Here is a 25,097-nt window from a genome sequence, read left to right as displayed (position 1 = left end):
TGGGGGTTTGGGGTTGGTTTTGGTGGGGTTTTTTAATCGTTTTCTTTAAATACAAAAATAGTCAGGTCAGCAGGTCCTGGGGGGGCACCCCGGACCTCCCCCCCCCCACCCCCTGCCAGCCTTCCCCATGCTGCTCCCTGCCGCAGCGGGGCAGGGGGTCCTGCCAGCCCTCAGAGTCCCTGGCTGGGCCACGGCTGCTCCCCAAAAAGCAAGGGATGGGGGTGTAAGACATGACTCCACGGCCCCCTGAGCCCCTCCCCCCAAGCTGTGCTCCCCACCCCAGGCATGGGGGGGCACAAGAGCCAGCGGCAGCCCTGGCACCGGGGCACAGGTAAACTCAAGGTGACATTAAGCAGCAGCAGCAGGCAGTGACCCCCCTGGCTTGGGAACACCATGGGGCAACCATGGGGCAGCCAAGTGCTGCTGGGTGCGAGGCCAAGCGCATGGTATGGGGGACATGGCACGGGGGGGGAGAGGGGGAGCGCGCGGGGACAGACACATGTGGGTGAGAAGCCAAAGTGGGGAGAGTGGGGAGGTGTCACTGGTGGGGGGACACTCTGCAAATGTTAGCAAGGTCAGGGAACTACCCTTTAAATGCTATAATTTATATATATATATATATGTCTATATATATATATATGTGTCTATTTATACACGCACACACGCAGCCACCCGCACACGCACGCGCCGCACGCACGGCCGTCACCCACCGCCTGGCCCCGGCCGCGCCGGCCCCGCTCCCACTCGCAGCAGCAAAACGAGCTCCTTCTGATAAAAATCTGCCTAAAAAAATCCAGAGCACAGCCTGGGAGCCCCCGGCCGGACCCCTAATCCCAGCCCCGCCGTCCTCCACTGCCGCTGCCGCCGCCCCGCGCCGGTGCTGGTGCCGGAGCGATGCCTGGCCGGCATCCCGGCTGGCTTCACTCCCGGTCGCCATCTTCGCTGCTGCCTGCAAGGAGCGGAGAGTCGGCGTGAGCGGGTCCCGGTGCTGTGGTGCACGAGGATTGGGTATCCTGCACCCACTGGCTCCCAGCCCGGGTGGCACCGGGGGATGGCAGCTCTCTGGACCAGCCCCCTCCCTCCTTGGGGTGCTGGGCTGGGGGTTCCTGGCCGCCCACAGAGCAGTATGGGGGGAACTCACCTCCTATGGAGTCCATGTCCGAGTCGGAGACGTGGGTGATGGAGAACCGGGACACCGGAGCAGGTGAGACCGTGAACCGGGAGAACTGGATGGGCAGCACTTGCTTCTGCACCGGCACCAGCGCAGGCAGCGTGGGCACGGCCGCGTCGGGCTCCGCTGGCGTCAGCGAGGACATCAAGGACGGTTTCACCGGCATGAGCGGAAAGTCGTCGTCCCACTCGAAGCCGCCGCCTGCGACACGGAGCAAGGGGGCTGAACCCACCGTGGGGGTCACCCCAGTCCACCCTGCCATGGTGCCCCCCGGCCCCTTACTCTCTTCCGAGGCGTTGCCATCCGAGGAGTCATCCGAGGCGCCGAGCCTGTCAGCCGGGTTGGGGGGGCTGCCAGTGGTGGGGGGCTGCCCCGAAGGCTGGGGGGGCTCTGGGAAGCTCTGCTCAGCCAGCTCCCGCGTGGGGCTTTCCTGTATGAGGGGAGACAGGCAGGATGGGACCTTCACTGGAGGAACACGGGGAGACAGCTCCCGTCCCCCAACACCATGCCCAGCGCCCGGCTTCGCCCACCCCATGGCCACCCACCTGGTCGAAGAGGTAGATGGTGACATCATCGTAGAAGGAGACAGCCTTCTTCTTGCGCTCCAGGTCCTCGCAGAAGGCCTCGGAGAGCAGGCTGGGCATCTTGAGGAGGCTGCGCAGGTTCCTGCTGCTCTGGCTCTCAGCGACCACGATGGGCACAGCTGGTGGCTCCTCCTCACTCTCCTCACTCTGCTCCTGGATGTTGTAGCAGCGCAGCTCCTCGTCCGACTCATCGCTGTCCTCCGTGTCCTCCTCCTCCTCCTCTGGCTCCTCGCGGCGCTCGGGGGCGGCCAGCCGTGGCTCCCGGGCGGATGGGAGCGGGGAGAGGCCTGGGGGGGACTCATCCCCTGGTAGCAGAGTGCTGGGACCTCCTGGTGCATCGCCCACCCCAGTCCCCTCTGGTGGCAGCCCCAGCTCCCCGAGTCCCAGCCTGGGGGCCACAGTCTGTTCACCCCCAGCTGCAGCTGCCCCAAGTCCGGGGATGCCCATGGGCACACAGACCCCTCCAACAGACACCGGCTCCCCAGGGCTTGCCAGCACCGGGGTCAAGATGAAAGTCTTGGGGGGCACAGAGCCCGGGGGACATGTGTCTCCTTCGGGGCACGGCGAGCTGTCCAGCACCGGCACTGTGCCGGCAAATTGCCGGTCAGTGCCAGAGCCCTGTCCCGTGGGGCTGGCTGGGGCACTCCCAGCCTCTGCCCCTCCTCGGTCCCCAGCCAAACCCCCCGCTGCCTGAATATCCACGGCCACCACAACGCTGGGTGCAGACGGGGGGCTGCCAGGTGCCCCCGGGGGGTGCAGCGGGTCCTCTCCCGGGATGGGGGCTTGCCCCGTGTCCTGTGTGAGGGGTCGGGGACCCTCCTCTGCCTCCGGGGTGCGGGACCCATCGCTGTCCTCCTCGTCCTTGGGGCCGCGCTCAGCCTCGGCGTCGTAGTCAGAGAAATAGGCGGAGTCGCGGTAGGGGTTCTTCTCAGCAAGGCTGTGCAGCTCAGCCCCGAGGGAGGTGGAGAGCCGCGTTTCGGGGGCTGGACCCGCACCCTCATCCCCCGGCAGCCCCGGGGGTGGCTTCCCCACCTGGCCAAAGGCCTCTGGCTCTCGGGGCTCGTGGGGCTCTTTGAGGACAAACTCAGGGGACTCGTTGTTCTCGGTGTCGTAGCCGCTGTCGAGGGCCTTGGGCTGGCCGGCGGGCACGAAGGCGGTGGGGCTGAAGACCTCGCATGAGCTGGCTGTGGAGGGGATGTCCAGCGACTCCAGGGAGTCCGGCGTCCCCAGCTGCTTCTGCAGGGACTTGAACGCTGGGGCCGCCTCCTCCACCCGCTCCACGTAGTCCCCAGAGAAGTCGGTGAAGACACCAGAGGTCAGCTCCGCCGTGTCCTCATCGCTCACCTCATCCATGCTGGGGAAGCTGGCACTGGAGAAGGTCTTGTCCGGTGTCCGGTCTGCATCACCGGCAGCACAGGCGCCGTTCCCAGCGGCAGCCTCCCTGGGCGTTGGCGCAGGCGCCTCGGAGGCCTCCGGCACCGCCTGGGCACCATCTACACCGGCTTCCGGGCGGGGGCCGGGGTTCAGGGCGGCGGTGCCGACCGTGGGGGTGGTGTCCCCCGCCCCCGGCGCAGCCATGGCATGGGACAACGGGCTGCGGGTAGGGCTGCTCCCCTCTGCGCTCTCATCCAGGCAGACATTGTGCTGGGCCCCAGCTCCGGCTGGCGGGGCTGTGCCGGGGCCCCACGGCGTACCGGGGCTGCCAGCCAGCGCGGCTGCCTGCGAGCGGCCGGAGGTTGATGAGTCACGGCTGTGCCAGGCCTGACGCCGTGGGGAGGGTGAGCGGCACGGGGAGGAGGAGCTGCCGGCCATGCCGGGGGCCTGATGCGGGCGGCGGAAGTCATGGCCCAGCGGGGACCCCCCGAGCTGGGGCTGGCCGCGTGGCACGGTGCCCAAAGGCTTGGCCATCAGCCCCCGGAAGGTGATCATGCGACGGTAGCACCAGCTGTCGCCTGCCGGGGCCTCGCGGGATGCGGGGCTGCTGCTGCCGATGTTGTTGTTGGAGGAGCTGTTGGAGGCCCAGGGATGCCGCTGAGCTGGGGGGCTCACACCCTGGGGGTGAGGGGCTCCGGGGGGGCTGTCCTTGCCTAGCTCCAGCACCACACAGTCCGTCTGGGTCCCATTCCGCCCCGGCAGCCGCCCGCCTTGGGGAGCCGCCTGCGGCTCCCCGTACCCCTGGGGGCTGTAGGCACAGTTCCCCGATGGCGAAACACCCAGCGGATCAGTGAAGATGCCAGGCTGGAAGCTGGGGACCGGCCAGTCCTGGCTGCCCGGCTGGGTGGGCTCCTCCTCCAGCAGGTAGCCCTCAGCCCCACGGCTAGGGGATGGCTCGTAGCCCTGTGGCTCCGGCCCCGGGCAGGGGTAGGGGTAATATTCAGCACACTCCCAGGAGCCCTCGCCCGCCGGCGCGTGGCCCAGCAGTGGCTCCATGCTGAGCGAGACGGTGGGGCTGCTGTCGGAGTCATAGGCACCACCATTGCGGGCAGCCTGGGCTCTCCAGCAGGACGGGGGGCGCGGGGACCCCCGCTCACCCGCGGGGCTGTAGGCGCACATGGCGTAGTCCAGCTCAGCACTGCCCTCCCCGGGCCCCTCGATTCGGATGTAGTACTCGCTGCCGAGCGAGGGGCTGTGGGCGCCCAGGATGGGCACCACGCCCGGTGCTGGCACCCCGGGGCAGCTCGGGGGTTTGCACTCGTAGCAGGATGGGGAGACCCCCAGGCTCAGGCGCCCCGCGGTCGTGGCCGGGTAGTAGAGGTCGTGGTAGCGGGCGGCACTGCTGGGGCTCAGCGACCCCAGGGGCGCCTGGAAGTGCTCGGTCTTGGTGTGCTCCCACTTGTACTCAAAATTGAGGCCGTGGCTGGTCTCCATGACAGTGAGGATGTCATCCCCATCCAAGGGGAAGCCGTCGGCTGAGAACTGCTCCAGCAGTGGGAAGGAGGAGAGCTCGGCGCCGTGGTGGCTGGAGCTGGCGCTGCCATTGGGTTTCATGGAGTTCCAGCGCTTCTCGAACTCCTCCTCCACCTCGGTTGCCCCTTTGGCGCAGAGGTAGGAGAGCAGGAGGTGCACCTCCTCCGCCGTCGGGCGCTGCTCCGGCTGCAGCCAGCAGAACTGCATCACCTCATACCTGCCACCAAGAGGGGTGGGGGTCAGCCCTGGATGTCCCCCCTCAACCCTAGGGACAGGGAGAGGGAGGGGGCAGGACGTGGCCCGTGTCCTCACCAGCGCTCCGACAGCGACAGCTTCAGCTGGGGCTTGGGCAGCTTGAGCTGCTGCTCCTTGATGGCGTAGGCCAGCACTTGCCGGTCAGAGTAGTGGTCATAGGGCTGGCTGCCCAGCTCAAACAGCTCCCAGATGGTGACACCCAGCGACCTACAGGCAGGGCGGGATGCTGGGGGCGCGGGGACACCCCCTCTTGCCACACTACCAGCCAGCAGCCCCCAAAAATAACCCACCCTGACGCATTGCTAGAGCTGCCCTTGTGCCAGACACCCTCTGTATTCCCCAACACGGTCCCCCCACCCCGACCCCGCTCACCAGACGTTGCTGGACTTGGTCTGGTCCACGACGAGCAGGTTGCCGTGCACTTCGTCGATGAGCTCGGGCGCGATCCAGCGCAGCGGCACCCACAGCTGGTCGGCCGTCACGAAGTAGTCGTCCTGCCAAGTATGCAGGGTCAGTACGAGAAGAGAACGTCAAACCTACGCGTAAGGGACCGGCCACACCGCAGCAAGAGCTGGCCCTGACCCTCCCCCAACCCCTCCTCCCCCACCCCCAGCCACCCCATTGCTACACCCCAAGTCCCTGACCCCCTCCCAGGACTGCGCTCTGCTCCCTCCGCACAAGCCCCCTCTGCCTGCTCCCCATTTCCCCATCCTGAGCCCCCCCCCAGCCTCCTCCTGCTTCCCCCCAGAACTGCTCCCTGGCTTTAATCTCAGCCCTGCCTGGAGCTGCGGGTAGGATGGATGGATAGACAGACAGACAGCCCCAGGGCCGATGTGCCCTCAGGGATGCAGCCCTGGGACATCCAGGCCAGCCCAGGCAGTACTGGGGACCCCCAGCTGTGCCATGCTCTGCTGGGTAGAGGGGGTGCACAGGACTGTGGGGAACAACCCCCCTCTTCGTGCTCTGGGAGCTGCCAGACAGGGGAAACAAATCTGGGGGGGGACGAGGACACAGGCTGTTTCTGGGGCACAGAAAGGCCCTTGCAGGGTGGTCTGTGGGGTGATCCGTGCCCCCCCCTCCTCTGCCCCAGCAAAGCCCAGGGGTGCGTGGAAGGGGGTGCAGGGCTCAGCGTGGCATGCACCAGTGCCTGGCCACCCCCCAGCTCCCCCATCCCTCCCTCCCTCCCCCAAACCAGCCTTACTTTGTACTTGCAGTGTGAGAGCCCATAGTCGCCGATCTTGACGGTCAGGTCAGCAGTGAGCAGGCAGTTCCGCAGGGCCAGGTCGCTGCCAAAGCAAACCCCGGCGCTGTCACCACCACCGCAGGGCCGGGGGGACACCCACCACCCCGGCACCAAGGCTCTGTGCCCAGAGACCCCCTCCCAAAACAGCCCTCAGCTGGCAGTGGGACGGCTGTGTCTCACCGCCCACCACCCGGCATGCCGGTAACCAGCCACCCCGCGCACGGCCGGGATGCCTGCGCGGCTCCGGCTGCGCCTCCGTCCGTCGTCCATCCGTCCATCACGTGCTGAGCCAAGCAGAAAGCCTGTGTCCCTGGCCAACTGGCACGGGGATGGGCTCCAGCTGGCTGCTCCAGCCCTTGGGGTTGGGGGGGTTGTTGCACAGACAAGGCACGCGTGAGACCCGCTGATGTGGCAGGGCCCACCGAGGCTGGGATGCCTGTTGGACAGTTGGTCTCCAGAAGAGCCAGGGACCCCACATCCCCCTGAGCTCAGCACCAGGCACCCATGCCTGGCTTGGGTGGAGAAGGTCTGGTGGTCCCTGATGGCAGCGCACCCTCCTCCTCAACAAAATCACTGATGCTGGAGTCTCTGTCTGCAACTCACTCAGCACCAGGATATTGTTGGGCAGGAGGAGCAGTGGTGGGACTGGCACTCCGGCGTCCTGGGGTTCCCCTACACACCTGGACCCTCCAATTCCTGCCCCCACAAGCTCCCCCCTGGATGCTAAGCCAACCTACCTGTGGATGTAGTTGTTCCTGTGCAGGTGCAGGATGCCACAGGCCACCTCACACGCCATCCTCTGCAGTGTCAGCGGGTCGGGGGTCATGGCTTCGGCCCCCCGGCAGCTCCGCAGGTACCCCTTCAGGTCACCCTGCAAGGCAGTCCCACTGTCACCCTTCATGGAGTTTGGTCATGCCCAGGACAGAGCACCCAGCCCTGCCTGCACCCCTGCACCCCCCTCCGCAGCACTGCATGGTCAGAACAGATGCCCCAGCCCCACAGTGGCACCTCAGGGAGTGGGATGGGGTTGGGGGGGTGACACGTGGGACTCACCAGCGGGCAGAACTCCATCACGAGCAGGTACGGGGTGACCTCGGCACACTGGGCCAGGCACTGCAGCAGGTTGGTGTGCTGGAGGGCTCTGTGCAGGGCAGAGAACGGGGGCACATCAGCACCCCATCGGGACAGGGGGTGGGGGGACAGCAGCAACCCCCCCAGAACTGTCACCCTGCCTCCTCTGCACCTCAGCGTGGGGGCTGCCGGGAGCGCCGGGAGCGGGTACCAGCACGTCCCAGCGCCCTGGGACGTGCCACAAAGGCACATTTGTTCAGCTCTGCCGGGACAGGGAGCAGCTCCACACCCTCCCCCCCTCATCCCCGCTCTGCCCATGACCTCACCACAGCCCCACTGCCCCAGCGGCTCCCAGCACAGCCCTTGTCCCACCCCAACAAGCCCTGGGCAGACACGCGATGGGGCCGGGATAGAGCCCTGATGCCCAGAGAGCTCAGCTATGGCTCTGCTTAGCCACCAAACACGGTGCTGGCGGGTACCAGGCACCATCCCACAGCACCCCCAGTCCTGGCTGTGCGTGGCGCAGACGCGGCACCGCGGAGCCATACCTGTAAGGCTGCGCTTCCTCCAGGAATTGCATCTGGTCCTGGACGCTGGCGCTGGCCTTCAGCTCCTTCACCACCACCTGGGTGCTGCTGATGCCCGAGTTCACCTCCCCCAGGAACACCTGAGGCGAGGGACAGGCTGGTCCCCTCCCTGTCCTCACCACGCACCCCCAACCCCACCTCACCTCAGGGTCCCTGGGGGGACCCTGCTCTGCCCACTCACCTTGCCGAACCAGCCATGCCCGATCTCCTTCAGGTAGAGCAGGCTCTGCCGCCCCAGGTCCGCCGACTTGAGGAGCTGCACTGTAAGGGAGCACATCCAGCTGCCCGCACGCCCTCCTGCCCGCACGCCAGCCCACCCAGCCTGCCCGCGGTACCTGCCAGTCCCAGCCGAGCCCTGGCATCCCCACCGTGCCACCCGGTGCCAGGGCCCGCAGCACCCGAGGGTGCTCTGGAGCAGCCCCCTGGCACCCAGCATCCAGAGCTTCCTCTGGGCCAGGCATCCTCCCACAGCCACTGCAGCCGGGGCACACCGGGTACCGGCGTCCCCAAATGGGGTAGCAGCGGTGAGCTGGCTCCTCGCCCCTTGTCCTCCTCAAGGACCAAGGAGATGGAAGCGGAGCCCAGTGGGAGCTCTGGCATTTAGCCCCTTCCCAGCCCCCCCGCCCAGTGCAGGTCCTGCCCCTCGGGCACCCATGCCAAGGGCAGCAGCAATGGGGCCATTGTTGGGCTGCACCGCCTCGCGCCGCGCCGGCCCTGCCACACTGCTGCCATTCTCCAGGCTGGGGAGCGACACTGGGCGGAGGGGGCCACAGCCAGGCACCCCCCACATTCCTCTCCCACTCATGGGCTTGTTTACGCAGGACCGGAGTGTCACAGTTCAGGGAGCCCACAGGGAGCATGACCTCTCACCCCCAGCTGGTGCCATGGGGACAGGCCACCGGGACCCTCGGGCAGAGGGACAGCAGCACAGTCCTCAGGGACCTGGGCTGCCAAAGCTGGGACCCTCCTTAGCAGGTGAGACCCACCACACCCACCCCCCACAGCCCGGTGATGCAGGATCCCCAACCTCAGCCCACAGGGTCGTGCCCACCCCCAGCTTACCTGAGCGCCCCGGTTGCTTGGCCATGGGCAGGGAGACCTTGGTGAGGGGCAGGACGTAGACCTCGGGGCCATGCTGGGGGGCAGGGGAGCCCTGGGCTGAGAGCTCCGTCACGTAGTCATCCCCCTCGGCGTTCTCAAACTCCTGGGATGGGGGGTGTTGGGGGCAGGGGGGGCACACACCGAGCAGAGACAACTGACCCCGTGGGTTCCCCACCACTGGCAGCCTGCCCCACACACCCTCCCACCCGCCGCCCCACGTGTTCACCCACACATCACGCACCCCAAAAATCACACCGTCCCATCACACAGCCCCACCTGCGCCCCGATGGGCAGCACACAGACCCCACCCCACAGGGATGACCCTGTGCCCGGCACCCACTCCCCACCACCCTGGCACCCCATCCCATTACCTGGCTGCACCGCACGGCTAGCCCCCGGCTCCTGAAAGCCGCCTGGGCAAGCAGGTAGGCGATGGTGAGCATCTCGCCTCATGGCGCTGCCAACCCCACCGGTAGCGGTGCCGCGCCGTGTGCCATGCGCCGCGACACGCCGGGCACGGGCAGTGCCCGGCCCCACACCCCTATATATATCCCGACCCATCGCGGGGGCACGAGGGGCTCATTGTTCCCCTCCGGCGCGGCGAGGTGCTCGGGTCGGTGTGGGACGGTTACACAACGGGCCGGCGTGTCGCCCCCCCCCATCCCCCTGACCCCCTCCCGCCGCGGGCGCCACAAGCCTCCACAAAAATCCCAGCAATTAGGGAAAAAAACTTTTCTCGGCACATTCTGTGCCTGTGAGGTCAGGGTGCCTCCCACCCCCGGGGGCGTGCGGGTGGGACCGCCGCGGCCCTTAACCATGCAGTGGCCTGGTCCCACACACAGCCCACGGCTCTGATGGGTGAGAGGAGAGATGCTGAGCCCCATAAGGTCCAGGCTCTGCAGAGCAGGGAGCCTGTCTGGGTCAGGATACGACCCCCAGGGAGGCTGAGCCCTATGGTGTCCATGCTCTGCACAGCAGGGAGACCAGCTGGGTTAGGATATGACCTACAGTGATGCTGAGCCCAGCTGGGTCAGGATACGACCCCCAGTGATGCTGAGCCCATCTGGTCAGGATACGACCCACAGTGATGCTGAGCCCCATGGTGTCCATGCTCTGCACAGCAGGGAGCCCAGCTGGGTCAGGATATGACCCCCAGTGATGCTGAGCCCAGCTGGGTCAGGATACGACCCACAGTGATGCTGAGCCCATCTGGTCAGGATACGACCCCCAGTGATGCTGAGCCCCACAGTGTCCATGCTCTGCACAGCAGGGAGCACAGCTGGGTCAGGATATGACCCCCAGTGATGCTGAGCCCCATGGTGTCCATACTCTGCAGAATGGGGAGCCCAGCTAGGTCAGGATACGACCCCCAGGGATGCTGAGCCCAGCTGGGTCAGGATACAACCCCCCCCAGTGATGCTGAGCCCCCCAGGTCCCTGCTCTGTGGAATGGGGAGCCCAGCTGGGTCAGGATGCGACCCTCAGTGATGCTGAGCCCAGCTGGGTCAGGATACGACCCCCCCCCCCCAGTGATGCTGAGGCCCCCAGGTCCATGCTCTGCACAGCAGGGAGCCCAGCTGGGTCAGGATATGACCCCCAGTGATGCTGAGCCACGGCAGCACCCTGACAGCAGTAGGGGAGCTGAGCTCCTGAGCCGGTGCACATCCTGCACCGGTGCTGGGGCTGGCCCTGCCAGCAGCAGGGGATCCTGCACCCAGAGCCTGGGGGTGCTTCCATCCTTTGGCGGACCCCAGGGAGAAGCCCACCCAGGGAGAGGTGCTGGGCCAAGCCCCCCAGCCAAGCCCCCTGCCCGCCCCGCGGCCCCAGCTCACCTTGAAGCCGATGTCCCCCTTCTTGCAGCACAGGCAGGCCAACATGAGGAAGATGAAGGTGAAGAGCCCCGAGAAGGAAACCGCCACGACAGCCAGCGAGGAGGACCAGGAGAGCTCGCTAAGGGGGGTGCCGTCTGCGGGGACAAGAGGGGCTCGGGCTCAGGGCGGGAGCACTGGAGGGACAAGGCCACACTTTGGGGTCCTGCCTGGGGCAGGGGGCACATCAGGACTCCTGGGGAGCAGCTGGGGGGGTCCCGGCACTGCTGTGCCCCCTTTTCTGGCTCAGCTCTCAGCCAGGACAGGTGGGGACCCTGGGAGGGATCCCAGAGCTCTGGAGGCAGCATGCACAGAGCGGGATGGGGGCACGGTTCCCATGAATGCAGGGTGGGATGGCCCCTGTGGAGAGGGGGCTGTACCAACTTGGGGGTCCCAGGGTGAGCCCTGTGGGTGTTGCTGCCTGGCAGAGTGGCAGCGGCACCGGGTGAGGCAGCATCTCCAGGCCAGGTGGATGCTGCGCCCATGGAAGTGGGGAGGATGGGAAAGCAGCCCCCAACTCCCACCCTGTCCCTGCTCCAGAGACAGCACCCCCAGGCAAAGGGTCTGCCAGAGTCGTGCCAACACAGCCAGGAGCCCCTGGCCCGGCACAGGGTACCCCCTGCTCTCGGTGACACCGACAGCTCTGCCGCTACCCCGATCGATCCCATGGCCACAGCTCCTGCCCCCGAGCCCCGCACCACCACCAGACCCCAGGCCACCAGACACGGCGATGGGGATGCAGCCGCTCTGGCTGGGCGCTGCCACACCTTGAATCCTGGCACCCACTGCCCCGCTCCTGCCTGCGCCGTGTCCCCTTGGGACAGCACGGAGCAGGGTGGCTGCAGCGGTGGCCCAGCTGCCATCCCCAGCAGGCCCCCGGCGCCGGCTGCAGCTGCCACATTACTATTCTGCCCAGAGCCTGTCCAAACAACCGGCGCGATTGTGGTGGGAGGAAGCCGGAAGGCCACGGCGCAGCCAGCAGAGCCGCCCTCGACGGGGACCCGCACGCGGCCCCGCACGCAGCCCCACGGCCATCGGGCAGCGCCCAGCACGGTGCCATCCCCATGGGACATCGGGGCTGGGACAGGTGCCCTGCCCAAAGCTGGACCACCGAGCACAGTGCTGAGCCCCTTAGGGATGCTCAGAGAACCACACAGAACCACAACAGCATCGCCTCATCACCAACCCAGCACCCCGAGCGTGCTGCCACCATGCCTGTGCCAGGGCTGGACACTGTGCCACCAGCTCCTGTGTGTCCTTGAAAGGGACATGAAGGGCACAGAGGGGCTGGGGAGGGTCCTGACACCCTGGGGAGGAGCCGGCACCACACGGCACTGCCTGATGTGCACAGCACAGGCATGAGGCACCCTGACTGGAGGCACGGTGACCGGGTGCACTGGCCCCGTGTGCTGTGGCACAGCCCAGGGCCACACCAAATTCTTCGGCGGTGCCTGTGAAGGAGCTCCAGAGCCATCTTCTGAAGGCTGGTGGATGCAAAGCCGAACCTGGGAGGAGCAGGCGGTGGCGTTCCCCCTCCTTTCGGCTGGTTTCCATGGTGAACACACTTTGTACCGCGAATCTCACCATTTTCCCTGGATAGCGGGACAGCCAGAGAGAAAATGACTCACTGCAAAGAGCCTTTCGAACACCGATGGGGAGCAGAGCCTGGCAACAGAAGCCTTTCCAACCGGTACCGCCGGCTGAGCTGCCCCTCAGCCCTCGGGAATGGGAGCTTTGCCAACAAAACCACTCTCCAAAACAAACCCATGAGGTCCAGCTGGCCCTGCCTCAGTTTCCCTACCTGTGCAACCAGCAACCTGGTAGCCATGACAAGCCCAGCCTGGGCAAGGTGTCATGCCAGCACAGGGGTGTGACAACCACCACCATGACCCACCGTGACTGTCTGGCTGCCTGGGAAAGCCAGCGCTGCCCTTCCCCCTGACCACAAACACACAGCAACAGGAAACGTGGCGTCATTTCAGAGGGCCAGGGCTCCCCAAACCAGGGCAGACACACTTGCAGGGGCAGCTGTTGGAGCACTAGGACGCAGGGAGCAATCCGGCTGCATCGGGTGTGGAGGACCCCAGGGGTCCCAAGACAAGCTGGGGCCTGGGGGTGCCCCACCCCAAAGCTCTGCCTCTGGCTCTCCCAGGAGGAGCAGGGTGCCCCAGCACAGGCACCATGCCTTCCTCAGGCGCTGGGCACCCCACCCGTGGGACACTTCCAGCCACAGCCATACGCTGCTCCCCTTTCCCCCCTGAACGCTCGTGTGGCACCGGGGGTCCAGCTGAGAACGGCCAGTTCGGTGCATCCTCCAGCCTGGAACTGCTGCATCACTGGGGTAGCCCCCCTGCACCCAGGGCCACCTGGGATGCACCAGCATCTGCGTGCAAGCCACAGACCCCTCGCCCCAGCCCTGCCGGGGGGGGGACGGGGGACAATAGGAGTCTGGTGGCAGCACCAAGGCCACAGCTCCAGCAGCACCTGCCCCAACCCAGAGCAGGATGGACATGGAGAGACTGGGGATGTGGGTGCAGTGGGGAGCAGGAGGGTGCAGTGGGGTGCAGTAGGGTGCAGGAGGATGCAATGGGGTGCAGGGGGAGACTGGGTTACAATGGGATGCAGTGGGAGCAGCGGGGTACAGTGGGGAGCAATGGGACGCAGTGGGGTGCACTGGGGAGCAGGAGGGTGCAGTGGGGTGCAGTAGGGTGCAGGAGGATGCAATGGGGTGCAGGGGGAGACTGGGTTGCAATGGGATGCAGTGGGGTGCACTGGGGAGCAGGAGGGTGCAGCGGGGTGCAGTGGGGAGCAATGGGTGGCAGTGGGGTGCAGGGGGAGCAGCGGGGTGCAGTGGGGAGCAGGAGGGTGCCGTGGGGTGCAATGGAACGTAGGGGGGTCTATGGGGAGCAATGGGGCGCGGTGGGGCACGCACAGCCCTGCCCCTCCCTTTCCCCTCCCACTCCCCCCAGCCGCCCCCCCAGCCCCCCCGCACCCTGTTGCGCTGCCCACCCGGCGCAGCCCGGTTCCCGGTTCCCGGAGGGATGGGGGTGCCCCGGGGTATCCCGGGGTGTCCCGGGGCGCCCGGCCCCTCCCCGCCCTGCCCTGCCCGGCCCTTTGCTGACTCACGGCTGCCGGGGCCCCGCGGCCGCCCCGCCGGCCATGGCTCGCTGCGGGCCGGGGCGATGCTGCGGCCGCCGCTCGTCTCTCCCCGGCGGGGAGCCGAGCCCGGCGAGGCGGGCGGAGGGTGACGTGTGCGGAAGGGCCGGGCCGGGGCTCCCGCAGAGCCCGGCGGCGACGGTTCGGGGCTCCCGGCCCACGGAGAACCCGCCTGACCGCTGCGCACCCACCCCGGCGCTGCCCAGCACCCTCCCCCGGGGCGGGCGGAGCGCGCACGGTGGCTCCGGGGCAGCGGGCACGGCACGTCAGGGCTACGGCTCCTGCCCGCCCTCTCGCACGGGGTCGTGCCTCAGTTTCCCTGCCCGTCATCCACACAGCGCGGCTGCCCGGCGGGGTGAGGGCTTACAGAGCCATCCGGGAGGCGATGGATGCTCCGCATGGTCTGCACAGCTCCCCCCAGCCCCTTCCCTGCCCACCCGTGGCTGCGACCCCTCCCCATGCACCTGCCCGGCCCTGCACCCCAGGGTGCGGCACCCTGCAGCAGGCGCCCAGCTGGGGGAGGCTGGATTAGGGCAGGAACAGGGCAAGATTAGGGCTGGGATCAGGCAAGGTGCAGGGCAGGATTCGGGCAGGGATAGGGCAGGATTCGGGCAGGGATAGGGCAGGATTCGGGCAGGGTGCAGGGCAGGGATTGGGCAGGTTTCAGGCAGGGTGCAGGGCAGGATTCGGGCAGAGATAGGGCAGGATTCAGGCAGGGATAGGGCAGGATTCAGGCAGGGTGCAGGGCAGGGATAGGGCAGGTTTCAGGCAGGGTGCAGGGCAGGATTCGGGCAGAGATAGGGCAGGGATAGGGCAGGGATAGAGCAGGATTCAGGCAGGGATAGGGCAGGATTCAGGCAGGGATAGGGCAGGATTCAGGAAGGGTGCAGGGCAGGATTCAGGAAGGGTGCAGGGCAGGGATAGGGCAGGTTTCAGGCAGAGTGCAGGGCAGGATTCGGGCAGGTATCAGGCAGGGATAGGGCAGGGATCAGGCAGGGTTCAGGCAGGGTGCAGGGCAGAATCCGAACCCACCAGACACATCAGCACCTCCATCCCTGGGCCCAGTGCCTCCTTGCCCCACAGCTGCCCCAGCACCCACACCACCCCGGTACAGTAGGTGTTAATCCCCAGGTCCTCGGGCAGCTTCCAGGGAAGCGATTTTACACCCCACGGGCTGAGCGCTCTGCTCACCCACACGCATCCAGGCGGCAAGAAACCATCCGCTGCCATTTAGCACGCGAAGCCCAGGCTGCTCCTCACCGTCTGCCTGCAGCTCCGGAGCGGAACCAAGGCACCGGCACACCGGGACGTCCCCGGCTGCTGCACCCCTGAGCCCGCATCCCTCCTGCCATGGGGGATACCGGGAGTGGGACCAGAGCTGGCACTACCCACCAGGAGCCTGGCACAGAGCCGGTGCATCCTCCAGCATCCCCTCACAGCAGAACCTGGGGCAGGAGGAAGCAGGACCCTGTACCCCCCATCCCTGGAGACCTCCTCTGGCCAGGAACAGCCATTTGGGCATCCTCCTCCGGTGATTAACAGCTGGGTTAATTTTAAATGCGAGGCACGCCTTGTTAATCTGTTCCCTTTACATACCTCTTAATGTGGCCTTATTTAACCAATGCAGGAGGATTTTAAAAGGAATTGATTCCTGCCTCTTAATTCTGGTTTTATCATCTCGGGGTGAATTAGCAGTGAGAAAAAAATAATAATGGGGATGGAAAATAATTAATAAATAAATAAATAAATCATCTGTCGTTTTCTAATGTGATGAAATTAAAATTAGGACTGGGATAAGAACAGGCCCAGCTGCATCATTGTTGTGCACACACCAAGCATGTCAGCCTGAGGAGAAACAAACCCCCCAAGTTCCTCCCTCAGCACCTTGCCCTGCTGCAGAGCCAGGTTCCCAGCCCAACCACCACCAACTTTCCCCATTTTCTGAGGAAATAATAATAATAACATAGGAAAAAAGCATCCAAGAGAGGTCTGATGGGTTATTGAAACTGAATTCTCTTGCTTAGAGCTTCAGGCGCTGCGAAGCCTCCCACGCCAGGAGGGATGCTACGGCTGCAGCACGGCAAACCCGCTGGCCCAGGGGATGGGGAGGGGGGAGTCACCTTGGCCCTTCGCTCCCTCCAAGCTGCGTTCACCCCAGCAGGGACACCCCTGTCACCCTGGTGCCAGGATCGGTGCCGGCAGCCGGGGTTGCCCGTGCGCACAGCACCGCGGTCCAGCCGCCGGCACCGGCTGAGACGATGCTCTTGCCAGGCGGCAGAGCAGCGTTTACGTAACAGCGGGAGAGCGGCAGCACGGAGAGGGGCAGCCTATTTTTATCAGAAAGGCTCGGTGGCGTTATGAAACGAGGAGCTTGGGCTCCAGAACGGAGCGCTGGAGGAGCACAGAGCCCTGCACAGGAGGCGGTCGAGGGGGCGAGAGGGCAAGGGGGATGCTCCATGGGGTGGGCAAGTTGCTGGTGTGGGGTCCGGCAGCTGAAGCAGCTCCTGAGGGGCTCTGCCTGCGCCACCAGCCACCCCTCGCCACCATCGAGCCTCCAGCAGCAAAGCTGGGGGCTCCCTGAGGGATCCCCCACCTCAGAGCCCAACACGGTGCAATCACTGAGCACCTGGCAGCAGCCAAGGGCACGTCACAGCCCCACACACCCGGGTGGATTGGGCAAGGTGCAAGAGGGGACCCCAGGGATCACCGGCAATGGGCTCCACCACAGCGGCTGCAGCCATGGTGCCAGCAGGGCATGAGGTGGCTGGAGCTGATGGTGGCCAGTCCCAGCCCCAAGCAGCAGTGTGTGTGGAGGGTCTCACACAGCTCTGCCATGATACAGTGGCTGGGAACGGTGTGCACCTGGCACTGCCGGGGCCACTCACCTGGGCAGTGGCAGAGCATCCCCCCAGAAAGCCAGCACAGCCCAGACCCCAACTGCCCCATCCCATGGGACCGGGGCTCAACATCGAGGATGCTCAGGCCATGAACTGGGGGGATGCTCAGCACCAGCTAGCTCTGCTCCCCCTGCACCATGCCTGCTCTCAGCCAGCCCCACGGCACCCAAACCACCCACGTTCCCTGGGAACACGCCGACCAGAGAGCCCCCACAACCCTACTTTACCACAGGGATGGCAGCAGGGATGACCCAAGGATGGGAGCCCTGCTCCCAAACACCTGCCTGAGGTGCAACCACCACAGCTACTGAGCAAGGTGGGTGCTGGGAGGAGCACACGACCTCACAGGCATTTTGGAAAGACAAAGGGCTGTGGTGTCCCGGCAGTGGGACACCCTGGCACAGTGGGGACGGGAGCCCAGCCGTGGCAGAGCCAGGCTGGCAGCGCTGCTCCATTTACTGTGCTTGCCTACGCTGGAATTTTCCTTCGCTCCAGTAATTAAAACAAACCACTTTGACACGGCTGCTGGCACGAGGCTATGGAGGAGGATACCGGCCGTGGCTGGCAGAGGGAAAGGGATGGGAAGCAGGACCCCCCCTGATGCTCACCGCCTCCAACACGGGCTGTGGGTCGGGGGCTCTGCTGGAAATCCCAGACCTGCTACCCCCATCCTGTGCTGAGCCCTCTCATACCCCCAGCCCTGCATCCTCTCTGTTCCTCGGCCAGCCACCAGCACCGCCCTGAGCCAGGGATGCTCCGTGTCCCTCCATGTCCCCCCAGCCGTTAGGGAGTGGCTCTTGGAGCAATGGCAAATGATATCACAGCGGTGATTGCCCTAAGACAGCTGCACAGCACGCTCCACCGGTGCTTCCTCGGGCTGTCAGGGGGATTAATGCCCAGAGGAGATTTATTTTCCTGCCACTGGGCACGCTGAGTCAGCACAGCTCAGCTCCTCTCCGTGCCAGCACCGTCACCCTCCAGCCCTCCCCATGGCCACCCCAGTACTGTGTTTCCATGGGGTCCCTCCAGCTCAGCCCACCCTGATGGGCAAAGCCCCGTGCTGGGGCGCTTGCTGGGAGCCAGAGCAGATGGTCTTTCCTCCTCCATCCCGAGTCAGAGCACCATGGGGTAGAAACCAGCGGGATGAGTGTGGCCCGACGGCCCCTTGGCACCAAGCACCTGGTGAGGATCTTCCAGCCCCGGGAGTCACTGGGATGATGGAGCAGCATGATATGAAGGAGGAAAAAACAGGGGAGCAAGAGTGGCCTGCTCTACCTGCCCCCACCCAAACACAGCTCCCCTGTTCAGATGCGGGACCCCCCCCCCCCCCAGCTATATGCAGAGCCCTGGTGTCAGCGGGGAGGATGGGGCTGTGGGTGCGGGTGTACGGCACAGCTCCCTGCCAGGCAGCACGCCGGCAGTGCCATTTCTGCCCCACGCACCCCAGGCTGAGGCACTGTGCCTGGCACGGCACGGCACAGCGTGCGCCACGGCCCAGCTCTGCCAGGGAACACGCAGTGCCGGGGCGCGCAGAGCCCATGGGGTGCTCCGGCACACGGTGTCCCACGGAGCGCCGGGAGCGCTGGGCAGGGAGCCCGTGAGTCACAGCCCGCGCCCTCCCCGGGAGCGCGGAGCCCTTTCAACCCCAGCGTATTAATTTCTCCTAATTGGCTTTGACAGGGATCTGTATCGCCGTCCAGAAACGCAGCCGCCCGTGTGCGTGGGGCGGGGGAGCGGGGAGGGAGCAGCACGCCATGGGTGGGGGGGTGGGCAAGGAGGGGAGAAGGGGGGAGCGAAGCTGTACCCCTGGGGAGCGGCACTGCTGGCTGCCCGGATCCGTCCCCCCGTGCCGAGCGGGGCCCAGCTGCCCTGCTGCACTGCAGCGCTGCGCCAACGCCATTTCCCACGGCAGCCAGCTGCCAGGCTGTGCTGGGGATGGGGGCTCGCCACGCCGCCCACCCCCTGGCACCCCTGCCTGCATGCCTGGCTCCTGACACCCACCAGCCTGGGCAGACGGATGGGCCCTGTGCCACCAGCACCTCCCGTGCACTGTCCATCCATGGGAAACATGTGGTGAGACAGGACACTGGCTGCGGGGCTGCCCTGGCTGTGCAGGGTGTTACACCCCCCTCCCTGTAGCCCCCCACCTTCATCTCACACCTCCCAGCCCCAAATCCCCCCTTCGCATCCAGCCCTGGCTCTGCCCATCCTCCCTCAGCGTTGCCATCACTGGCACTGGTGTGGGAGCACGGGGGGTGCCTGGGCCTGGGCTTGGGATGCTGGGGTCTATCTGGGTGCTACGGCCCCTTTGCCACCACACTCTCCAAGTCCTTTCTCATCCCTGTGCCAGGAGCAGCTGGTGATGCCAGACACAGAGCACCAGCACTGGCCAAGCTGTCACCATGTGGGCTGGGGCAGAGGACAGTGGCACGTGCCAGCCAGAACCAAAACCAGAGGGCTGGGGGGTGGGGGGGACACTGCTCACCCCAAACCTGCACCCATCCCCAGGACCTCCAGCCCCAGCTGACCCCAGAGCACAACCCCCCCTTCCAAAAAAACCCCCACAAGGTCCAGGAGCAGGGTCCCACAGCTGGAGTGGGGAGCAGCAATGCTGCAGCCACCAGCAGCCAGAGACACCTCACCGGCCACCACAGATGGGAAGAAGGGCTGGGGAGGTAAAAAAAAGGGGAAGAAGAAATAGGTGGGGGCAGAGAGGATGTTTCTCACTCTTTCAAAACACGCTCCTGGTGCTGAGACAGGGAAGTGAGGGCTGGGAGCAGGGCAAGGAGGGGGGCACAGACACCCTGGTGTCACCAGGCAGCTGCTGTCGGCTCTGGTGCCAGGGAACAGGGGTGCCATTGACCCCAGAGCAAAGCACCACCCGGACAGGTGGCATGGGGGGATGTGGCACTTCAGCCAGGCTGTCACAGCTCATGGCACTTCCAGGGCAGGGAGTGGGCACCCAGTTCCTGTGGGAAGCCCAGGAGATCCAGGCTCCAGGCTGGGGGCAGGTGGCACAGCAGTGGCTCTCGCTGGCATGACAGTTGGTGCTCTGACAGTGGCTCTGGCACCCTGTGCCCCACATGGCAGCACCTCTGGGTCTGGCCTGTGGATGGGCCAAGCAAAACGGGAACCACAAGGACACCAGGCTGGGAACCCTCCCCAGAGCCCCCAGAGCTGGGAGCAAAGGCGTCACCACAAGCGGTCCACACCGGCCCCAGCAGCCAGCGCAGCCCAGCACCGGCACATCTGACAGCTGGGCCCAGCACCCTCCCCAAAAACAGAAGGTGAGGCTGGAGCGCGGGCATCTCCACCCCCCGTGCCACCACTGTCACCATTCCCCAGTGCCAGCGCAGCCCACAGCTCAGCCCCGGCAGCTGCAGCTTCCCACCATCCCTCCCTGGGGATGGGGAGCACCTCTGCTCCCCTCAGCAGAGCCAGAACCCCGGGCCCCATCCTGCGCCCTGGCCGCGGTGCTGTGGTACCACCGTGCCCTGCAAAGCTCTTCCTCCTCTTCCACGCTGGCACAAGCAAACCCTGGGGACACCAGGCTGGCGCAGGCGGCCGGCAGTGCCGCGCAGGCAGGAGGTGCCGGATGGTTCCCCGCTTTAATCCCTCTCCCTGCCAGTAACGGTGGGTGGCAGCCGTAGAGCCCCAGCCGAGCCCCGGCTCTGGGCGGCCGGCAGCGATGGAAACCTTGCAGAAGGGGTTTTAAACCCCACGTAGCCCGTGGGTCCCCAGGTTGAGGGGGTTTAACGTGGCAAATGGGGGCTCTATGTCAAGCCCCCAAGAAAAACGAGGGCAAGGGAGCACAGCTCCGTCCCCAGCGCTGCCATGGTTTCAATGCAGAGAAAGAGGTTCCCTCCCAAAATCACTACTGAGCAGGTCGGGGATAGAGTCTCCGGCGACAGGGATGTGGTTTGGTGAGTCCTGGTGCTGTTGGTTTTTAAATGCCCCCCCTGGATTCACATCACCCGCAGCTCCCAGAGCCCCAGGGCCAAGGGAACCGGAGCGGCAAAGCAAGAAGGGACCGGGAACCCAGCTGGGAGGGATGCAGGAGCCCGGCACCCAAAACCAGAGCCTCTGTCACCGCGTCCGGTCCAAGCAACGCTCTTGCCTCCTCGGCGGCGATGGAGGAGGTGCCGGGAGAGGCGCGGGAGCCACGGCACAACCGCTCGGCTGCCAGAGCCTGACACACGTTTTCCCTGGGTTGGTAAACAAAGGGCCGGTGCCGACCGCATCGCCAGCCCCACCGGACATCCCCCGGGGCTTCCCGCCTCACCGGCTGCTCCGTGGGCAGCGGGTCTGGCACACGAGGGCATCTCCCCATGAGCGGCCATGGGCGCGAACCCCGCACCGGGAGGGACACGAAGCATCCGCCGGTGTTTGGGGGCCAAGGAGCGGCAAGCAGAGGAGAGGGGGAGGTTGGTGGTGCTGCGGCAGCCCCAAAACACGCACACACAAAAGCCAGCCCCTGCTCCGCTCCCGCGGCTGCAGCATCTTCCTGCAGCTGCGACGCGGCCGAGGCCGTACCACGGCGCCTTACATAACAGCCTGCGCCCCAAAACCCCTGCGCCCCGCTCCCCCATCCTCTCGACCAACCCCACAGGCTCTCCCAGACCAAGGGGCGACCCCCAGCATTTCCCCCCCCCCCCCCCTCAAACCGGCTCCAGCATCCCCACACCAAACCGGTGGGCAGGTGGCTGGGGGGGGTCAGTCCCTGGCACCAGCTTCCCCCCCCTTCCCCCCGACTTCTCTCCCCATCATCACTGCTCCTGCTTTGCACCGGGAGATGCCTTCGGAGCGGCGCAGCCCCCGGGATTCCTCCGCGCTCTCCGCCGCCGGGATGCAGAGATGCCGCGGGTCGGGCCGGGCTGGCGGAGCCGGGAGCCCGGGAAGTGCCATATCCCGGCGATGAGGGCGAGGGGATGCTCCGTTCCCGGTGCACCGGGACCGAGCCGCAGCCGAGCGGGAGGACTGCGGGGAAACGAGGCGAGGGAGCTGCCCGGGAAGGACCCCCGAGGGTACCGGGGAGCGCTGGGGGAGCGGGAACCGGAGCCGACGGGGGGGTTGCGGGGCTACCGGGCGGTACTCACCGGGGTCGAAGTGGGAGCTGAAGGCAAGGCTGGGGCTGAGGAACGCGGCCGACATGGCAGCGGCGGCGGCGAGGCGGCCCATGGCGCGGCGGCGGGAGCCTCACGGCCGCCGGCTGCCGCTGGCCCGGCGCTGGGCACGGCGGCGGCGGCGGCGGCGGCTCCTCCTCCATGGCGGCCGCCGCGGCCCCGCGCCCCGTGCCCCGGGGAGGGGCCGCGCCGCCGCCGCCGAGGAGCGGGGCTCGGGCGGGCGGGGGCGGCAGGTGGCGGAGCCGCAGCCCCGGGACCGTAACCGGGACCCGCTGCTCCCCCCACCACCCACCCCCGGGACGGGACGCGCCGCCGCCGCCCCCGCGCGGCCCGGCCGGGGCGGATGGAACCCAACGGGACCCCCCCCGGGAGTGGGGATGGGACCCCCATCCCGAGGGGCCGCCGCTCCCCCGGCCCCGTGGAGCTGTTCCGGTGCTGACCCGGCCCGGGCACCGCCGCCTGACTGGGAGCAGGGATGGGGAAAGGAGGATGGGGGGCTCTGCACCCCCCCTGTCTGCCCCTCACCCCCTGCCAGCCCCACACCCCCAGCACGGTCCCACACACCCCATCCTCTGACCCCACACCGCAGCCAGGCACCCCAAACCTCTGCACCTGCAGCCCCAGCCCCAGCCAGCCACCCCTGCACCCCAAACACCTACATGCACAGCCCCCAGCCCCAGTCGGGCATCCCTGTACCCCAAACACCTGCATGCACAGCCCCCAGCCCCAGCCAGCCACCCCAAACACCTGCATGCACAGCCCCCAGCCCCAGCCAGCCACCCCTGCACCCCAAACACCTGCATGCACAGCCCCCAGCCCCAGCCAGGCACCCCTGCACCCCAAACACCTGCATTCACAGCCCCCAGCCCCAGCCGGGCACAGGGGGAGCGAAGCCCCCCTGGCAGCACCTCACGATGCCAGCCAGGCCATCCCACAGCTGGGGGGTCCCCATGGGACTGGGGGGCTGCACCATTGCGGGGCCACACAGCTCAGAGCTCAGCATTGTGCACTCGACACCACGGCCCCAGCACATGCACCCTCTGAACAAGGGTGGGACCCTCTGAAACCCAAGTGGTCCCAGTCTTGGGGCTGGGAACACCCCACAGCCTGCTGGGTGCAGCCAGTCACGGAGCCCACCCAGCTACAGGAAGCAAGCAGGACCCAGTGGGACTTTCCTTGGGGCTCCTGGTGGGCTGGGGTCATCCCCATGAGCCTCCATCCAGGCCCTGCTGCTGTGAGATGCCATCCTGCCCCACCCAGGGCTCTTGGGTTTAATATTTAAAGCCGAATTTTAGGTACACAATGAATTTTTCACAAGACTTCAGGCTCGCAAGGAGCGCTGCACGTGTCACAGCACCACAAATAGATACAGGGCTGGAAAAATTACAGGCTGCTGGGAGAACAAACACGCTCCTGGAGCCAGCTCACTTCTCCTGAGCCTCCACGTTTTGCTGCTTCAGAGCTGCTCAGACCCACATGTCCCCAAGGTCCCTCAGCAAGGGGTGGCAGGGATCACTGACCATCCCACCCCCCCATCAACCATTTTGCTTTGGGTGCTCAGCCCATGGGCATCCCTTTGCCCCCAATTGCTTCCCCAACACCCCACTGCCTGGGTCTCTCCAGACCATGCAAAGGGCTGCGTCCCCACACACCAGCTCAGCCCACCCTGGGACCCCTCCACGTCCCCCATGTGGCTCCCCCAGCCTCAAAGCAGCTGATTAGACCCAGCACAATGCCTGGCAGCCAGTGGGGCTGGGGAGGGATTTTAGGCTTTCTCAGAGCCGAGGTGGCATCTGCACCCACCAGAGTGGGCAGGTCCCATGGGTGCAGGTGGCTGGGCTCTGCTGGCATGGTTTGCATGGCCAGCCCCACTCCTCATGCCGCTGAGCTGGCACCGGCTGAGTCATGGCAAGCCTGGATGCAGGCAGCTGCACAGAGCCCTCACCAGCACCCACCAACTCAGCCCACAGCCCCCACTGGGTACCCGACCCATCCCAGCTGCCCCCAGTGCCTGGATGACCATGAGCTTGAGGCCTGCCTGGTGCTGCGCAGTGGGCAGCAGTGGCTTCAGCATCCTTCCCCTAACAGCACACAGGAGCCCAGTGTCCAGGATGGGATAGGGTGGTGATGGGATGGGGTTGAGGGTAGGGGGAATAGGGATGGGGAAGAAGAAAAAGATGGGGGTGAATCTGTGGCTGGGTTTGGGATAAAGATGGGATAAGGATGGAGATCGGTGCCTGTGCCTGCCCAGCCCTCCCTGGGGAGACCTAGAACGCCCAGCTCAGCCAGGACCCCCCGTGAACACCAGCCCCATGCCTGGCCACCCTCCTTGCCCAGCAGACATCCCCGGTGCCCAGCCCCAGCAGCGTCACTTGACACATCTGGGTGCAGAGCTGAGCCACATCAGCACCCCCCAAACCCACCAGGACCCTGGTGCGGAATGGTCCCACCCTGGGCAGAGCCCAACAAGAGGCACAACGTGGCAGCATCCCAACCACCATCCCCTGGGCAGCCAGGCAGAGCTGCTGCTGTGTCTCGGGCAGGCGAGCAGCACACTCACCCCCAATTAGCAGGGGAGATTACCCAGCTCCGATCCTGCTAACTTACTCCAGCTGATTTGTCTGGGGCCATGGCTAATCCCCTCCCGGGCAGACACCAGATTGAGCTGCGATCTCTTTGCAGCAGCTGCCAAAAGCACCCTGTGCTCCTGACCTCCTTCCCGGCCTCGCCGGCAGCTAACAGGCTCCGCTCATCCCGCCTAATCCCAGCAAGGGGAGAGGCCCCTTAATTGGGGGATCTTTGGCAGAGCCCGTGATGGCTGCACCACCACCACCACAGCCTTATGGCTCTGCAGAGACAGGGCTGGCAGCCCCAGTCCCTGGGGAGTTCAGGTGTCTGGGGAGGTGGTTGTCCGGCGCCGGCGCGGCAGCGGGGTGCAGGCAGCCAGCCGGCAAAGTCTGCATCCCTGGTTATGCAACGCTGCTGATTTATTCACGCCTCAGCCGGGCACTGGCCTAGAAACCAGCCTGTGCGATGCCAGGGAGGGCAGGGCTGGGAGGATGCCGGAGCACGGAGCTCCGGGGCAGGGCTGACCCGCAGGTGAGGCTGGGGGAGCCCGGCTGGGCACATGGGGGC

The 25,097-nt window shown here is 66.2% G+C and overlaps 1 protein-coding gene across 1 annotated transcript; it reads right to left on the bottom strand.

Annotated features, from left to right (window-relative positions):
• Positions 1-285: 285 nt before the first annotated feature.
• Positions 286-22,068, bottom strand: AATK (apoptosis associated tyrosine kinase). The gene is made up of 14 exons (XM_084273602.1): positions 21,936-22,068; positions 10,751-10,884; positions 8,881-9,022; positions 8,000-8,079; positions 7,780-7,898; positions 7,214-7,301; positions 6,898-7,031; positions 6,119-6,203; positions 5,290-5,411; positions 4,975-5,124; positions 1,717-4,879; positions 1,454-1,601; positions 1,142-1,372; positions 286-949 (listed from the first exon to the last, which is right to left on the bottom strand). Exons 1-14 carry the CDS (start codon positions 22,015-22,017, stop codon positions 921-923), a joined length of 4,707 nt encoding a protein of 1,568 aa, XP_084129728.1. The 5' UTR covers positions 22,018-22,068; the 3' UTR covers positions 286-920.
• Between the last annotated feature and the right edge of the window lie 3,029 nt (positions 22,069-25,097).

Source organism: Gallinula chloropus (genome assembly GCF_964237585.1).
Source record: "Gallinula chloropus genome assembly, chromosome: 20".
In the NCBI taxonomy this organism is placed as follows: domain Eukaryota; kingdom Metazoa; phylum Chordata; class Aves; order Gruiformes; family Rallidae; genus Gallinula; species Gallinula chloropus.
The sequence above is the reverse complement of the archived record's forward strand: the minus strand, read 5'-3'. Positions and strand labels throughout refer to the sequence as shown.